Source organism: Anolis sagrei, chromosome 12 (assembly GCF_037176765.1).
Source record: "Anolis sagrei isolate rAnoSag1 chromosome 12, rAnoSag1.mat, whole genome shotgun sequence".
In the NCBI taxonomy this organism is placed as follows: domain Eukaryota; kingdom Metazoa; phylum Chordata; class Lepidosauria; order Squamata; family Dactyloidae; genus Anolis; species Anolis sagrei.
In genome coordinates, this window is record NC_090032.1 from 510,303 (window position 1) to 527,519 (window position 17,217).

General features: G+C 49.7%; 1 protein-coding gene across 1 annotated transcript in view; it reads left to right on the plus strand.

The window, feature by feature from the left end:
• SHE (Src homology 2 domain containing E) overlaps positions 1-16,408 on the plus strand; it is a 16,832-nt gene extending 424 nt beyond the window's left edge. The window contains exons 2-7 of the mRNA XM_060757919.2: positions 1,355-1,980; positions 8,080-8,206; positions 10,258-10,455; positions 12,635-12,803; positions 12,919-13,038; positions 15,515-16,408. Coding sequence (XP_060613902.2) covers positions 1,507-1,980; positions 8,080-8,206; positions 10,258-10,455; positions 12,635-12,803; positions 12,919-13,038; positions 15,515-15,710 — 1,284 coding nt within the window. The 5' untranslated portion in view covers positions 1,355-1,506 and the 3' untranslated portion in view covers positions 15,711-16,408. The remainder of the gene's footprint in view (positions 1-1,354; positions 1,981-8,079; positions 8,207-10,257; positions 10,456-12,634; positions 12,804-12,918; positions 13,039-15,514) is intronic.
• The last annotated feature ends 809 nt before the right edge of the window (positions 16,409-17,217 follow it).

Here is a 17,217-nt window from a genome sequence, read left to right on the forward strand (position 1 = left end):
CGGGCTGCCTGGCCATGTTCCGGCAGCATTCTCTCCTGACGTTTCGCCCACATCTATGGCTAAAGGTATCCTCAGAGGTTGAGGGGGTCTGTTGGAAACTTAAGCAACGACCCCAATGTTAATTTTTAAGAATATAAGGTTATGTTGGGTTGCTGTGAGTTTTCCAGGCTGCCTGGCCATGTTCCGGCAGCATTCTCTCCTGACATTTCGCCCACATCTAAGGCTAAAGGCATCCTCGGAGGTTGAGGGGGTCTGTTGGAAACTTAAGCAACGACCCCAATATCAATTTTTAAGAATAGAAGGTTACATTAGGTCGCTGTGAGTTTTCCAGGCTGCCTGGTCATGTTCCAGCAGCATTCTCTCCTGATGTTTCACCCACATCTATGGTTAAAGGCAGAGGTTGAGGGGGTTCTGTTGGAAACTAAGCAACTCTGGTCTGTTGGAGGCAAGTGTGAATGTTGCCCCTGGCCAGCTTGATGAGCATTTAATGGCCTTGGAGCTGCAAAGTCAATCAGGGAGGGTCTCTTGGAAATAAAGCAAGTGAGGTTTATATATATACCTGTGGAATGATGTCCAGGGTGGGAGAAAGAAAGAACTCTGGTTTGTTGGACACCTTGATTCGCATTGAGTAGCCTTGCAGCTGCAAGTCAATCAGGGAGGGTCTCTGCATAGAGGTAGCCTGGCCTTTCTTGCCTGGAGGCACCCTTTGTGGAATGATGTCCAGGGTGGGAGAATGGTCTGTTGGATGCAAGTGGGAATGTTGTCATTGGCCAGCATTGAATAGTCTTGCAGCTGCAAAGCCTGGCTGCTTCCTGTCTGGGGAAATCCTTTTTTGGAGGTGTTAGCTGGTCCTGATTTATTATTATTATTATTATTAATAATAATAATAATAATAATAAAAGAGCATTCCGAACCCCACCATGAGCAACAGAAAATACCAGAAGAGGTTGGTGGTCACTGACCTTGAGTTTGGGAGTTGTAGTTCACCTACATCTAGAGAGTCCAAACAAAGATGCACCTGGACCAAACTTGGCATGGATACTCCATATGCCCAAATGTGAACACTGGTGGAATTTGATGGAAATAGGCCTTGACATTTGGGAGTTGTAGTTGATGGGATTTATAGTTCACCTACAATCCAAGAGCATTCTGAACTCCACCAACAATGGAATTCAACCAAACTTGGAATGCAGAACTCCCCTGACCAACAGAAAATACTGTTTTTCCTGGTGGTCTTTGGTGTTGGGAGTCTATGAGTGGCGACCCCTCTGACACCCCTCACGACCCCTCCGGTGGCCGCGACCCCCAGGTTGAGAACAGTGCTTTAAGAAATTACTCTCATATTTCCTTCTAGGAACGCTACGGATGTGCCGGAAGCCCCCTTGGCGCCCGAGCCCTCGTCCAGGGAATGCCTTTCCTCTCGGTCCGGCGGGGTCCTTGGCTGTCCGGTTGTCCTGAGTCGCCGAGCCGGCCTTTGGGGCGCCCTTTGACCTTCCTCCGACGGCGATGGCGGCCAAGTGGTTCAAGGAGTTCCCCTCCAACCTGAAGACGGCGGCTTCCGAGCGCGCCAAGCCGGGCAGCGCCAACCTGGGCAAGCTCTGCAGCGCCTCGCGGAAGGGGCCCGGCCCCTCCGAATTGGGGGCCACCTCTTCCTTGAGCGGCGGGAAGAACCGCAAGAACTCGGCCAGCGACCTGGGCAACCTGCGGGCAAGCGTGCCAGGGCCGGGCAAGGAGGGCAAGCTGTCCAGGGACAACCTCCAAGGGCTGCTCCATGCTGCCGCGGGGAAGATGCGCAAGAACTCCCGGGTGGACGGGGCCCCGCCCGAGGAGCCCAAGGCCCCCAAAGGCGGAGGCAGCGGTGTCGGGAGTGCCAACTGCGGGACTTACATCAACCGGCTCATCAAAGTGGACGCCCACGACGGGAAGAACTACGCCGGGAACGCGGCCGTCCCTGAGCCGGAGAAGGCCAAGCCGGAGACGGTAAGACCCACCTCGCGGGTAGAGTTGAAAGAGACCCCACGGGACATCTAGTCCAATCCCTTTCTCCCAGGCAGGAAAGGCACAATCAAAGTACCCCCGACAGATGGCCATCCAGCCTCTGTTGCAAAGCCTCCAAGGAAGGAGTCCCCACCGGACTCCAAAGAAGAGAGTTCTACTGTTGAACAGCACTATCAATCCTTTAAACCGCGGATATAGGGACCCGTTGAGCCTCCGTATCCGCGGCTTAACCGATTCCTTCCAAATCAACACTATCAATCCTTTAAACCGCGGATATAGGGACCCGTTGAGCCTCCGTATCCGCGGCTTAACCGATTCCTTCCTAATCAACACTATCAATCCTTTAAACCGCGGATATAGGGACCCGTTGAGCCTCCGTATCCGCGGCTTAACCGATTCCTTCCTAATCAACACTATCAATCCTTTAAACCGCGGATATAGGGACCCGTTGAGCCTCCGTTTCCGCGGCTTAACCGATTCCTTCCGAATCAAGACTATCAATCCTTTAAACCGCGGATATAGGGACCCGTTGAGCCTCCGTATCCGCGGCTTAACCGATTCCTTCCAAATCAACACTATCAATCCTTTAAACCGCGGATATAGGGACCCGTTGAGCCTCCGTATCCGCGGCTTAACCGATTCCTTCCAAATCAACACTATCAATCCTTTAAACCGTGGATATAGGGACCCGTTGAGCCTCCGTATCCGCGGCTTAACCGATTCCTTCCAAATCAACACTATCAATCCTTTAAACCGTGGATATAGGGACCCGTTGAGCCTCCGTATCCGCGGCTTAACCGATTCCTTCCAAATCAACACTATCAATCCTTTAAACCGCAGATATAGGGACCCGTTGAGCCTCCGTATCCGCGGCTTGACCGATTCCTTCCTAATCAAGACTTTCAGTCCTTTAAACTGCGGATATAGGGACCCGTTGAGCCTCCGTATCCGCGGCTTAACCGATTCCTTCCCAATCAACACTATCAATCCTTTAAACCGCGGATATAGGGACCCGTTGAGCTTCCGTATCCGTGGCTTAACCGATTCCTTACAAATCAACACTATCAATCCTTTAAACCGTGGATATAGGGACCCGTTGAGTCTCCGTATCTGCAGCTTAACCTATTCCTTCCTAATCAAGACTTTCAGTCCTTTAAACTGCGGATATAGGGACCCGTTGAGCCTCCGTATCCGCGGCTTAACCAATTCCTTCCAAATCAACACTATCAATCCTTTAAACCGCAGATATAGGGACCCGTTGAGCTTCCGTATCCGCGGCTTAACCGATTCCTTCCAAATTCTACTCTATCAATCCTTTAAACCGTGGATATAGGGACCCGTTGAGCCTCCGTATCTGCAGCTTAACCTATTCCTTCCTAATCAAGACTTTCAGTCCTTTAAACTGCGGATATAGGGACCCGTTGAGCTCTTCTTACAGTAAGAAAGTACTTCCTCCAAGGAAGGAGCCCCCACTGGACTCTGAAGCAGAGAGTTCCATTGCTGAACAGCTCTTCTTACAGTCAGGAAGGATTTCCTCCAAGGACGGAGTCCCCACCGACTCCAAAGCAGAGAGTTCCGCTGTTGAACAGCTGTTCTTACAGTCAGGAAGGACTTCCTCCAAGGAAGGAGCCCCCACTGGAGTCTGAGGCAGAGAGTTCCGCTGCTGAACAGCTCTTCTTACAGTCAGGAAGGGCTTCCTCCAAGGAAGGAGCCCCCACTGGAGTCCGAGGCAGAGAGTTCCACTGCTGAACAGCTATTCTTACAGTCAGGAAGGGCTTCCTCCAAGGAAGGAGCTTCCACCAGACTGTGAGACAGAGAGTTCTACTGTTGAACAGGCCTGCTCTAGAGTATTTTGGTCTAACCTGGAGATCAGTCCTTTATTTCCTTTCCCCAAAATATTCTTCAACTCCAATTTCCAGTTTTCCAGAACACATCCAGTAACCTTGTTTGTTTCCTCCAACGCCCTTCCTTCCGAGCTTCCTCCTGCTCATCTCTGTCGTCGAACACATTGTGACTTTTACTGATTCCAACTATGAACCTTTTCTTCCTTGAACCGCAAAGCGCCACTGGCTCGGGCAAGTACTCCAGCACGGAACTGCTTTAAACCGCGAATACGGGGAACACGTCGAGCCTCCATATCCGCGGCTTAACCGATTCCTTCTGAAGCAACACTATCTTCTTCCTAGATTAATTTTAAAACTAACTGCTATCTTGCTTATTGCTGAATGGACCCCTGTGTCCCTCAGATCCACCTTTTCCCCATCCAGGCACCACTCGAGGACACACATATAAGAAAAAGAGGCTCATACACCAACTGCGGATACCAGGAGCTGTTGAGCCTCCGTATCCGCGGCTTAACCGATTCCTTCTGAAGCAACACTATCTGCTTCCTAGATTAATTTTAAAACTAACTGCTATCTCGCTTTTTGCTGAACGGAAACCTGCACCCCTCAGATCCACCTTTTCCCCATCCAGGGACCATTCGAGGCGACACACCCTTCGAGCCTCCATATCTGCGGCTTAATTGATTCCTTCCGTGGATACTGGGACCCGTCGAGCCTCCGTATCCGCAGCTTAACTGATTCCTTCCGAAGCAACACCATCTTCTTCCTTGATTAATTTGAAGACTAACTACTATCTTGCTTTTTGCTGAACGAACCCCGGCACCCCTCAGATCTACATTTTCCCCATCCAGGCACCACTCGAGGATACACGCACAAAAAAAAGAGGCACATACACCAATCGCGGATACCGGGACCCATCGAGTCTCCGTATCCGTGGCTTAACTGATTCCTTCTGTGGATACCGGGACCCGTTGAGCCTCCGTATCTGGAGCTGAACCGATTCCTTCCGAAGCAACACTATCTTCTTCCTTGATTAATTTTAAGACTAACTGCTATCTCGCTTTTTGCTGAACGGACCCCTGCACCCCTCAGATCCACCTTTTCCTCATCCAGGCACCACTTGAGGCGACACGCACAAGAAAAAGAGGGACAGAAACCAACCGCAGATACAGGGACCCGTCGAGTCTCCGTATCCGCAGCTTAACTGATCCCTTCCGCGGATACGGGACCCATCGAGTCTCCGTATCTGCAGCTTAACTGATTCCTTCCGCGGATACAGGACCTGTCGAGTCTCCATATCCGCGGCTTAACTGATTCCTTCCGCGGATACAGGACCCATTGAGTTTCCGTATCTGTGGCTTAACTGATTCCGTGGATACAGGACCTGTCGAGTCTCCGTATCCGTGGCTTAACTAATTCTTTACGCGGATACCGGGACCCATCGAGCCTCCGTATCTGCGGCTTAACCGATTCCTTCCGAAGCAACACTATCTTCTTCCTTGATTAATTTTAAGACTATCTGCTATCTCACTTTTAGCTGAATGGACCCCTGCGCCCCTCAGATCCACCTTTTCCCCATCCAAGCACCACTCGAGGAGACACGCACAAGAAAAAGAGGCACATACACCAACCGCGGCTACCGGGACCCTTCGAGCCTCCGTATCCGCAGCTTAACTGATTCCTTCCGCGGATACAGGACCCATCGAGTCTCCGTATCTGTGGCTTAACTGATTCCGTGGATACAGGACCTGTCGAGTCTCCGTATCCGTGGCTTAACTAATTCCTTACGCGGATACCGGGACCCATTGAGCCTCCGTATCCGCGGCTTAACCGATTCCTTCCGCGGATATGGGACCCGCCGAGTCTCCATATCCGCAGCTTAACTGATTCCTTCCGCGGATACAGGACCTGTCGAGTCTCCATATCCGCGGCTTAACTGATTCCTTCCGCGGATATGGGACCCGCCGAGTCTCCATATCCGCAGCTTAACTGATTCCTTCCGCGGATACGGGACCCGTCGAGTCTCCGTATCCGTGGCTTAACTGATTTCTTCCGCGGATACCGGGACCCGTCAAGCCTCCATATCCGCGGTTTAACCGATTCCTTCCGAAGCAACACTATCTTCTTCCTTGATTACTTTTAAGACTATCTGCTATCTCACTTTTAGCTGAACGGACCCCTGCGCCCCTCAGATCCACCTTTTCCCCATCCAAGCACCACTCGAGGCGACGCGCACAAGAAAAAGAGGCACATACACCAACCGCAGATACCGGGACCCGTTGAGCCTCCGTATCCGCGGCTTAACCGATTCCTTCTGAAGCAAAAATATCAAGAAAAAGAGGCACATACACCAATGTCATGGGAACCGTGAAAAAGATCTTTGGTTTCCAGAAGTGTATTTTGGTCTAAGCCTCGCTTTGGCTCCGTCTTCCTCCCAATTAACCTCCGTGCCACTTCTGGACCGCTGCCCCTTTCATCCTCCTCGGATCCCTTTCCATTCATTTCCCCTCCGGCGCCAAAGGCTCCTTAATCTCTCCGTTACAGGCTCATCCGCACTCCTCTTGATCCCTGTTAAACCGGCTTTTTGAACCTCGTAAGATGCCTCTTCAGAGGGAATAAGAAGGGCACGGAGCGGACGGGTTTGCAGCCGAAAAAACCCAAAGGCGAGGTTGCGCTGACCCTGCCTGCTTCGCCTTTTCGTGGACCCCAAATCCCTGCAAGCGTTGGCATTGGCTTTGCACGGGGAAGAAAGCCACGGAATAATTGCAAAGGAAGTCTGGGATGGGTTTTGGAATTGGGGGCTCTTTGGAGTTCGTGAGGCTGAGAGAGTGTCGCATTCCCAAGGGATCATAGAATCCTACAATCCTAGAGTTGGAAGAGCCCTCCTGGGCCATCCAGTCCAACCCCATTCTGCCAAGAGGCAGGAATATTGCATTCAAATCACCCCTGACAGATGGCCATCCAACCTCTGTTTAAAACCACTCGAGGCGACACGCACAAGAAAAAGAGGCACATACACCAACCGCGGATACCGGGACCCGTTGAGCCTCCGTATCCGCGGCTTAACCGATTCCTTCCGAAAGACTCCATTAAATAATAATAATAATAATAATAATAATAATAATAATAATAATACGATAATTGCTTGGAGGCCTGGAAAGGTGCCCTTCTCTTTCCAACAGAGGCAAAATAGTTGGAAGGGACCCCCCAAAGGGCATCTAGTCCAGCCCCATGCCCACAATTAAAGCATCATCAAAAGATGAACCTATGTTTGAAGTTGGAAGGGACCCCCAAACGGCATCTAGTCCAGCGCCATGTCCACAACTAAAGCACTCTTGAATGATGAACTTCTGTTTGAAGATGGAAGGGACACCCCCAAAGGGCATCTGAGTGTGTCCACTACTAAAGTACTCTCGAAAGATGCCCACTGAACTTCTGCATGAACTTGTTGTTGTTGTAGTTGTTATATTTATTTATACCCCGCTTTATCTCCCCCGAAGGGGACTCAAAGTGGACCCTTTGAAGAGACCCCCAAAGGGCATCTAGCCCAACCTTACGTCCACAACTAAAGCACTCTTGAAAGATGCCTAATTAACTTCTATTTGAAGTTGTAAGGGACCCCCAAAGGGCATCTAATCCAACCTCACATCCACAACTAAAGCTTCCTTGAAAAATGAAATTGTAAGGGACCCACAAAGGACAATCTAGTCCAGCCCCACATCCACAACCAAAGCATTCTTGAAAGATGTCTAATTAACTTCTATTTGAAGTTGGTAGGGACCCCCAAAGGGCATCTAGTCCACCCCCATGTCCACAACTAAAGCATCCTTGAAAGATGAACCTCTGTTGAAGTTGGAAGGGACCCCCAAAGGTATCTAGTCCAACCCTATGTACACTACTAAAGCCCTCCTCAGAGATGCCCACTGAAACCCTATCTGAAGGTGAAAGGGACCCCAAAGAGCATCTAGTCCAGCCCCATGTCCACAACTAAAGCACTCTTGAAATATGCCCAATTAACCTCTATTTGAAGTTGGAAGGGACCCCCAAAGGGCATCTAGTCCACCCCATGTCCACAACTAAAGCTCGTGTTGCCGAGGACAGCCTTGCTCAGCGTTCGATCTTGATCGTCTTTATTATTCTGCTCGTTGGCTCCCAATCCAAACCGAGGTGTCCTTCCGCATCCTCTTCCTGGAAACAACCAACTACTTTCCTTCCTTCCTTCCTTCTTTTTGGGCAGGTCATCATTTTGGAGGATTACGCCGACCCGTTTGATGCCAAGCGGACCAAGGGTCAGCGGGAGGCCGAGCGGCTGGGCGAGAACGACGGCTACATGGAGCCCTACGATGCCCAGCAGATGATCACAGGTACCACCACCACCACCATCTATGGGTGGATCTATGGGTCTGGATCTGGTCCCAGAAGCCGCTGGAAAGGCACAGATCCCGAAGCAGGAAATGGGGCAGAAAACCAGGAAGCCAGACCCACGTTTCCTGCCTCTCTGCTGGGAAAGATAAGGTTTTGTTTGGTTTTCAATGGGAGCAGAGATGGGGTGTCCAAGGGGGGGGGGGTACCAAGAGTTGCCCTTTCGAGGGTCCGGGTTCAAATCTATTGCAAATAGGTGCAATTAATCAGTGCTAAAGGCGGGGAAATGGGAGTTGTAGTTTGGCAAGGCCCCTTTGGGCTGAGTCTCTCTGGACCGCAGCTGGGCTGCTTAGCAACCGGCCGGATGTTCGCCCTTTGGGCTGACCGGCCAGAGAATAACAGGAAGCCGAAGCACCGGACGCCCAAAAGCCCCATTGTTGGCCGAGGAGGAGGAGGAGGAGGGCCCGGCGCCCTGGGTTGGACACTGGCGCCCTTCCAAGAGCTGAGGGCTTCCTTTCGGGCCTGCCCAGAAAAGGAAAGCCATGCTCCTTTGACCCCAAGCTTTGAATCAGCCTGGAGCTGGGGGAGGCGCTCTGCACATGCTCAGAAGCCTTGTTTTGCAGCTCCAGCTGCAAAACAGGGCTTCTGAGCACGTGCAGAGCGCTTCCCCCAGCTCCAGGCTGATTCAAAGCTTGGGGTCAAAGGTAGAGTGGGTTCAGCGTCCCTTTAAGAGAAAGGCCTCCTTGCCAGGCTCACACATAGGATCAGATTGATTGATTGATCGATCGATCTATCAATAGACAGATATGTGCATAGATAGATAGATAGATAGTTTGATTGATTGGTTGATACATACATACATGCATAGATATATTGATGCATAGATAGATAGATAGATAGATATAGATACATAGATACATAGATAGATGGGCAGATAAATATATAGGTATAGAAACATATACAGATAGAAACATAGATAAATAGATAGAAGACGTATAGATAGAAGGGTAGATACATACACAGATATAGGTAGACACATACAGATACATGGTAGATACATAGATACATACATAGATACACACATACGAAGATAGATACATATCTAAAGGCTGAGAAAAGCGGTATATAATTAAAGTAAATAAATAATAAATAAAATACATATATAAATATAGATACATATGTAAATACACACATACGAAGATACATAGATAGGTACATATACATAGATACATAGAGAGATATACACACATACATAGATACATACAGATAGATACATATATAAATACATACAAAGACAGATAGATAGATATATACATACATCATACATACATAAATACACACATATGAAAATAGATACATATAGATAAATACATAAAAACATGATAGATACATACATACGTATACATAGATACATACAGATAGATCTATTAGATACATATATAAATACAAACATAGGAAGACAGATACATACACAGATACATATAGATTACATAGATACATCGACAGATATACATATACATAGATACATAGATACACACAGAGATATAGATACATAGCTAGATACATGCATAGATAGATACATAGATTGATACATAGATACACACATATGTAGATAGATACATAGATAGCTCAATAGATACATACATAGATAAAGATAGATACATACGGTACATACACAGATACATGAATAGATACATAGATACATACATAGATACAGACAGAAAGATAGTTACATAGATAGGTAGATACATACATACATAGATGATAGATAGATACGTATAGATAGATACAGAGACAGATACACACATACATAGATAGGTAGATAAAATGATATAGAAATACATACATAGATACATTCATCGATAGGTACACAGATAGATAGATAGATAGATAGATAGATAGATAGATAGATAGATTGACAGACACGTAGATAGATAGATAGATAGATACATAGATAGAGAGGTAAATACATACATACAGATATGAGATATGCATGGCTTTGGGCCGTACTAAGGACGTCTGGTGCTGACGTGTTCCTTCCTTCTTGGGGCAGAGATCCGTCGGCGTGGCTCCAAGGACCCGGTGGGCAAGGGGCCCCTGCTGCGGGAGGAGGGGCCGGACCCCCGGGCGCCCCCGCTCTACGACAGCCCCTTCGAGGGGCCCCCGGCCGAGAAGAAGGACGACCGCCCCCCCGCCCAGTACGAGCAGCCCTGGGAGTGGAAGAAGGAGCAGATCGCCAAGGCCCTCTCCGGTAGGAAGCCAACCAGGAAGGACAGACGGACGGACGGATGGCCAACCTCTTCCCAGAGGTCCCCCCAAGGCAGACCATGCCCACTGAGGAGAAGATCAGTCATTGGATAGATGGGTGGAGGACTGGATGGATGGATGGATGGCTAGATAGGTAGATCAATGGCTAGATAGTTGGGAAGATGGATGGATCGATGGATGCAAGGATAGATGGATGTATAGATAGGTAGATAGATCGATGGCTAGATGGATGGCTAGATAGATTGTTGGGAAGATGGATGGATGGATGGATGGATAGGTAGGTAGGTAGATGATGGATGGATGGATGTAAAGATAGGTAGATAGATATCTAGATGGATGGCTAGATAGATTGTTGGGAAGATGGATGGATGGATGGATGGATAGGTAGGTAGGTAGATGATGGATGGATGGATGTAAAGATAGGTAGATAGATATCTAGATGGATGGCTAGATAGATTGTTGGGAAGATGGATGGATGGATGGATGGATAGGTAGGTAGGTAGATGATGGATGGATGGATGTAAAGATAGGTAGATAGATATCTAGATGGATGGCTAGATAGATTGTTGGGAAGATGGATGGATGGATAGATAGGTAGACAGACAGACAGATGATGGAGGGATGGCTAGATAGTTGGGAAGATTGTTGGATGATGGATGGATGGATGGCTAGAAGATTGGGAAGACTGATGGATGGATGGATGGATGATTGTTGGATGGATGGATGGCTAGATAGTTGGGGAGATTGTTGGGTGGGTGGATGGATAGATGACTAGATAGATCAATGGATGGATGGATGGATGGATGTAAAGATAGGTAGAAAGATAGCTAGATGGATGGGTAGATAGACTGTTGGGAAGATGGCTGGATGGATGGATAGGCGGACAGACAGACAGATGATGGAGGAATGGCTAGATAGTTGGGAAGATTGATGGATGATGGATAGATAAATGGATGGATGGATGGCTAGAAGATTGGGAAGATTGATGGATGGATGGATGATTGTTGGGTGGATGAATGGATGGCTAGATAGATCAATGGATGGATGGATGTAAAGATAGGTAGATAGCTAGATGGATGGCTAGATAGATTGTTGGGAAGATGGATGGACGAACAGACAGACAGACAGACAGACAGACAGACAGATGATGGAGGTATGGCTAGATAGTTGGGAAGATTCTTGGATGATGGATGGATAGATGGATGGCTAGAAGATTGGGAAGATTGATGGATGGATGGATGGATGGATGGATAATTGTTGGATGGATGGATGGATGGATGGATGGCTAGATAGTTGGGAAGATTGTTGGGTGGGTGGATGGATGGCTAGATAGATCAATGGATGGATGGATGGGTAAAGATAGGCAGATAGATTGCTAGATGGATGGCTAGATAGATTGTTGGGAAGATGGATGGATGGACGGACAGATGATGGAGGAATGGCTAGATAGTTGGAAAGAATGTTGGATGATGGATGGATGGGTAGAAGATTGGGAAGATTGTTGGATGGATGGATGGATGGATAGATAGATAGATAGATAGATGATGGAGGGATGGCTAGATAGTTGGGAAGATTGTTGGATGATGGATGGATGGATGGATGGATGGATGGGTAGAAGATTGGGAAGATTGATGGATGGATGGATGGATGGATAGATAGATAGACAGATAGATGATGGAGGGATGGCTAGAAGGGAAGATTGTTGGATGTTGGATGGATGAATGAATAGATGGATGGATGGCTGGATGGATGGCTAGATAGTTGGGAAGATTGTTGGATGATGGATGGATGGATGGATGGATGGATAGATGGATGGATGGATGGATGGATGGTTAGAAGATTGGGAAGATTGATGGATGGCTGGATGGCTGGATGGATGGATGGATAGATAGACAGATAGATGATGGAGGGATGGCTAGAAGGGAAGATTGCTGGATGTTGGATGGATGAATGAATAGATGGATGGATGGCTGGATGGATGGATGGCTAGATAGATAGATAGATAGATAGATAGATAGATAGTAGAGTCATTGGACAGCTGTGCAGCCTTTGGGTGAGGGGTCTTGGAGTGTGTGGGTGGGGTCATTATTCCAGATGCCCAGGGCGACTTCACAGGTGATGCCCCCTTTCCCCCCTCCCTCCCTCCCTCCCTCCCCCGGCAGTCCAGTTTGAGGGGTCAGAGGAGACGGGCCCCCCACCATCGGAGGAGCCCCCCCGGCCCCAGCACCGCCGGCAGCGCAGCTGTCCCTCCCGGATGGTCAAGCCGGGCACCGAACCCGGGTCCGAAGCGGAGCCCAAGGTGGACCTGGCCCTGGCCCTGGAGAAGCAGCCGTAAGGACACTACAGCCCCCCCCCCCACCCCAAAATGACTCTATGGTTGGTTGGGATGGTGGGAGTGGTGGCCTTTGCACAACTACATCTCCCTGGACGGCTGTTTTTTGCGCAGGTGGTTCCACGGGGCCATCACCCGAGCGGAGGCCGAGAGCCGGCTGCAGCCGTGCCCAGAGGCCGGGTACCTCGTGCGGACCAGCGAGACCGGGCCCAGCAAGTACTCCATTGCCCTCAAGTGAGTGCCCCCCCCTCCCCTGACGCCACTGAGACCCACAAGGGGGAGACACAGGGAGGGGCCACAGAGAGAGTTCGGACTGCAAAGCGGGACGGACGCACAAGAGGAGAATAAGGGTGCCTCTGAGGCTGCACAGAGTGCGCTTCCTGGTGGTAACATTCACAGTTCAGAGCCATATACAAAAATGCAGGAATGAAAAAGTTCCGGGCAGAGAAAGAGAGACTTCGGACTGCATGGCGGGACGGACACGGAGGACAGGCAGAGAATCAGGGAGCAAGCCAAGAACTCCCAGGGTCTCCCGAGGCCCACAAACCGTTCCCAAAAGTATTCCTCACCTTTGAATTCCCATTTCAGTTTGGGAAAAACAAACCCCGAAATGCATCCTTTTCCTCCAATGCTTCCCCAGGGAGGGAGGGAGGGAGGAAGGGAAGGAGGAAAGAAGAAAGAAGGAGAGAAAGAAAGAAAGGGAAAGGAAGAGAGGGAGAAAGAAATAAGAAATAAAGGAAGGGAGAAAGGAAGGAAGGAAGGAAGGAAGGAAGGAAGGAAGGAAAGAAGGGAAAGAGGGAGAGAGAGAGAGAAAGAGAAAGAAAGAAAAGGAGGAAGGAAGGACGGAAGGAGGGAGGGAGGAAGAAAGGGAGAGAGAAAGGAAGGAAGGAAGGAAGGAAGGAAGGAAAGAAGGGAGAAAGAGAGAGAGAGAGAGAGAGAAAGAGAAAGGAAGGGAGGAAAGAAGGAAGAGAAAGAGAGAGATGAAGGGAGGAAGGGAGGGAGGAAGAAAAAAAGAAGAAAAGGAGAAAGGCAGGAAAGAAGGGGGAGATATTAAGGAAGGGAGGAAGGAAGGAAGGAAGGAAGGAAGGGAAAGAGAGATAGTAAGGAAAGAAGGAAGGAAGGAAGGATGGAAGGAAGGAAGGAAGGGACAAGCAGACATGAAGGAAGGAAGGAAGACAGGAAGGAAGACAGGAAGGAAGACAGGAAGTAAGGAATGTAGAAAGAAAGAAAGAAAAGAATACAGAAAGAAAGGAAGGAAAAGAGAGAAAGTAAGGAAAGAAGGAAGGGAGGGAGGGAGGTGGGAAAGAGGGAGGGAGGAAGAAAGGGAGAAAGAAAGAAATAAAGGAAGGGAGGAGAGAGAAAGGAAGGAAGGAAGGAAGAAAGAGAAATGAAGGGAGGGAGGACGGAAGGAAGGAGGAAGAAAGGAAGAGAAAAGAAGGATGGAAGGAAAGATGGATGGAAGGAAAGAAGGAAGGAAGGGAGGAGGGAGAGAGGGAGGGAGGAAGGAAGAAAGGGAGCAAGAAAAAATTAAGGAAGGGAGGAGAGAGAAAGGAAAGAGGGAAGAAAGAGAAATGAAGGGAGGAAGGAAGGGCAGAAGAAGAGAAGAGAAAAGAAGGATGGAAGGAAAGAAGGAAGGGAGGAGGGAGAGAGGGAGGGAGGAAGGTAGAAAGGGAGAAAGAAAGAAAGAAAGGGAGGAGAGAGAAAGGAAGGAAGGAAGGATAGAAGGAAGGATGGAAGGAAGGAAGGAAAAAAAGGAAGGGAAAGAGAGGGAGGGAGGGAGGGAGGGAGGAAGGGAGGAAGGAAGGAAGGGAGGGAGGGAGGGAGGGAGGGAAAGAGAGATAGTAAGGAAAGAAGGATGGATGGATGGATGGATGGAAGGAAGGAAGGAAGGAAGGAAGGAAGGAAGGAAGGAAGGAAAAGAGAGTAAGTAAGGAAAGAAGGAAGGGAGGGAGGGAGGGAGGGAGGAGGGAAAGAGGGAGGGAGGAAGAAAGGGAGAAAGAAAGAAAGAAAGGAAGGGAGGAGAGAGCAAGGAAGGAAGGAAGAAAGAGAAATGAAGGGAGGAAGGAAGGACGGAAGGAAGGAAGGGCGGAAGAAAGGAAGAGAAAAGAAGGATGGAAGGAAAGATGGATGGAAGGAAAGAAGGAAGGGAGGAGGGAGAGAGGGAGTGAGGAAGGTAGAAAGGGAGAAAGAAAGAAATAAAGGAAGGAGAGAGAAAGGAAGGAAGGACGGAAGGAAGGAAGGAAGGAATGAAGAAAGGAAGGGAAAGAGGGAGGGAGGGAGGGAGGGAGGGAGGAAGGAAGGAAGGAAGAAGGAGGTTAGGGAGGGAGAAAGGAAGAAAGGGAGACAAAAGAAAGAAAGGAATAAAGGAAGGGAGAAAGAAAGAAAGAAAGAAAGAAAGGGAAAGAGAGAGAGGAAGGAAGGGAGAAAGAGAAAGAAAGAGAAAGAGAGGAAGGTGAAATCCTTGAGGTTATATCTTATATCAATGTTGCTGTATGATTGCTTGGATTGGGTTTGTGTGTTTTCCTTGGTGGCCTTCCATGTTGGCCATGTTTTTGCGTGGTATGCGCCCCGTGTCCCCTCGGGGAGAGAGGATGATAGGGCGTGTGATCCATGGGGGTGTCTCTCCTGAGCGTGCGCAGAGGTCCTGGTGGAGTGCCTGCGCAGTGTCCACCCCAAGTGTCCCTGACTCTCCTTCCTTCCTTCTTTGCAGGACGAGCCAGGGCTGCGTGCACATCCTGGTGGGCCAGACCAAGGGCCACCGCTTCACTTTGGGGCCCAACGGGGGGTCCGGGCTCTCCTTCCCCAGCCTCCCCGAGGTCGTGCGCCACTACGCGGCCGAGAAGCTGCCCTTCAAGGGGGCCGAGCACATGACCCTGCGCTTCCCCGTCCCGGCCAAGGGTCACTAGCCCAGCCGGGTGGACGGACTGCCCACCGCATCCGGAGACCCCAGGCGACCCCAAGGGACCCCAGATGGGCCCCTCCCATACAAACACCGCCTCTTGCAACCCAAGCTGCTTACGTCCCATCCGAGGATGCAAGGGTCAGAGGTCGAATTCGGATCTTCTCCCTGGACAGCCTTGTTGACGGCCTCCCCAAAGACAACAACAACAACCACAATCACAACCACAACCACAACCATACAAACACCGCCTCAGGAGACCCAAGCTGCTTACGTCCCATCCGAGGATGCAAGGGTCAGAGGTCGAATTCGGATCCTCTCGCTGGACAGCCTTGTTGACGGCCTCCCCAAAGACAGCAACAACAACCACAATCACAACCGCAACCACAACCATACAAACACCGCCTCTTGCAACCCAAGCTGCTTACGTCCCATCCGAGGATGCAAGGGTCAGAGGTCGAATTCGGATCTTCTCGCTGGACAGCCTTGTTGACGGCCTCCCCAAAGACAACAACAACAACCACAATCACAACCACAACCACAACCATACAAACACCGCCTCTTGCAACCCAAGCTGCTTACGTCCCATCCGAGGATGCAAGGGTCAGAGGTCGAATTCGGATCTTCTCGCTGGACAGCCTTGTTGACGGCCTCCCCAAAGACAACAACAACAACCACAATCACAACTACAACCACAACCATACAAACACCGTTTCTTGCAACCCAAGCTGCTTACGTCCCATCCGAGGATGCAAGGGTCAGAGGTCGAATTCGGATCTTCTCGCTGGACAGCCTTGTTGACAGCCTCCCCAAAGACAACAACAACAACCACAACCACAACCACAACCATACAAACACCGGCTTTTGCAACCCAAGCTGCTTACGTCCCATCCGAGGATGCAAGGGTCAGAGGTCGAATTCGGATCCTCTCGCTGGACAGCCTTGTTGACGGCCTCCCCAAAGACAACAACAACAACCACAATCACAACCACAACCACAACCATACAAACACCGTCTCTTGCAACCCAAGCTGCTTACGTCCCATCCCAGGATGCAAGGGTCAGAGGTCGAATTCGGATCTTCTCGCTGGACAGCCTTGTTGACGGCCTCCCCAAAGACAACAACAACAACCACAATCACAACCACAACCACAACCATACAAACACCGCCTCTTGCAACCCAAGCTGCTTACGTCCCATCCCAGGATGCAAGGGTCAGAGGTCGAATTCGGATCTTCTCCCTGGACAGCCTTGTTGATGGCCTCCCCAAAGACAACAACAACAACCACAATCACAACCACAACCACAACCATACAAACACCGCCTCTTGCAACCCAAGCTGCTTACGTCCCATCCCAGGATGCAAGGGTCAGAGGTCGAATTCGGATCTTCTTGCTGGACAGCCTTGTTGACGGACTCCCCAAAGACAACAACAACAACCACAATCACAACCACAACCACAACCATACAAACACCGCCTCTTGCAACCCAAGCTGCTTACGTCCCATCCGAGGA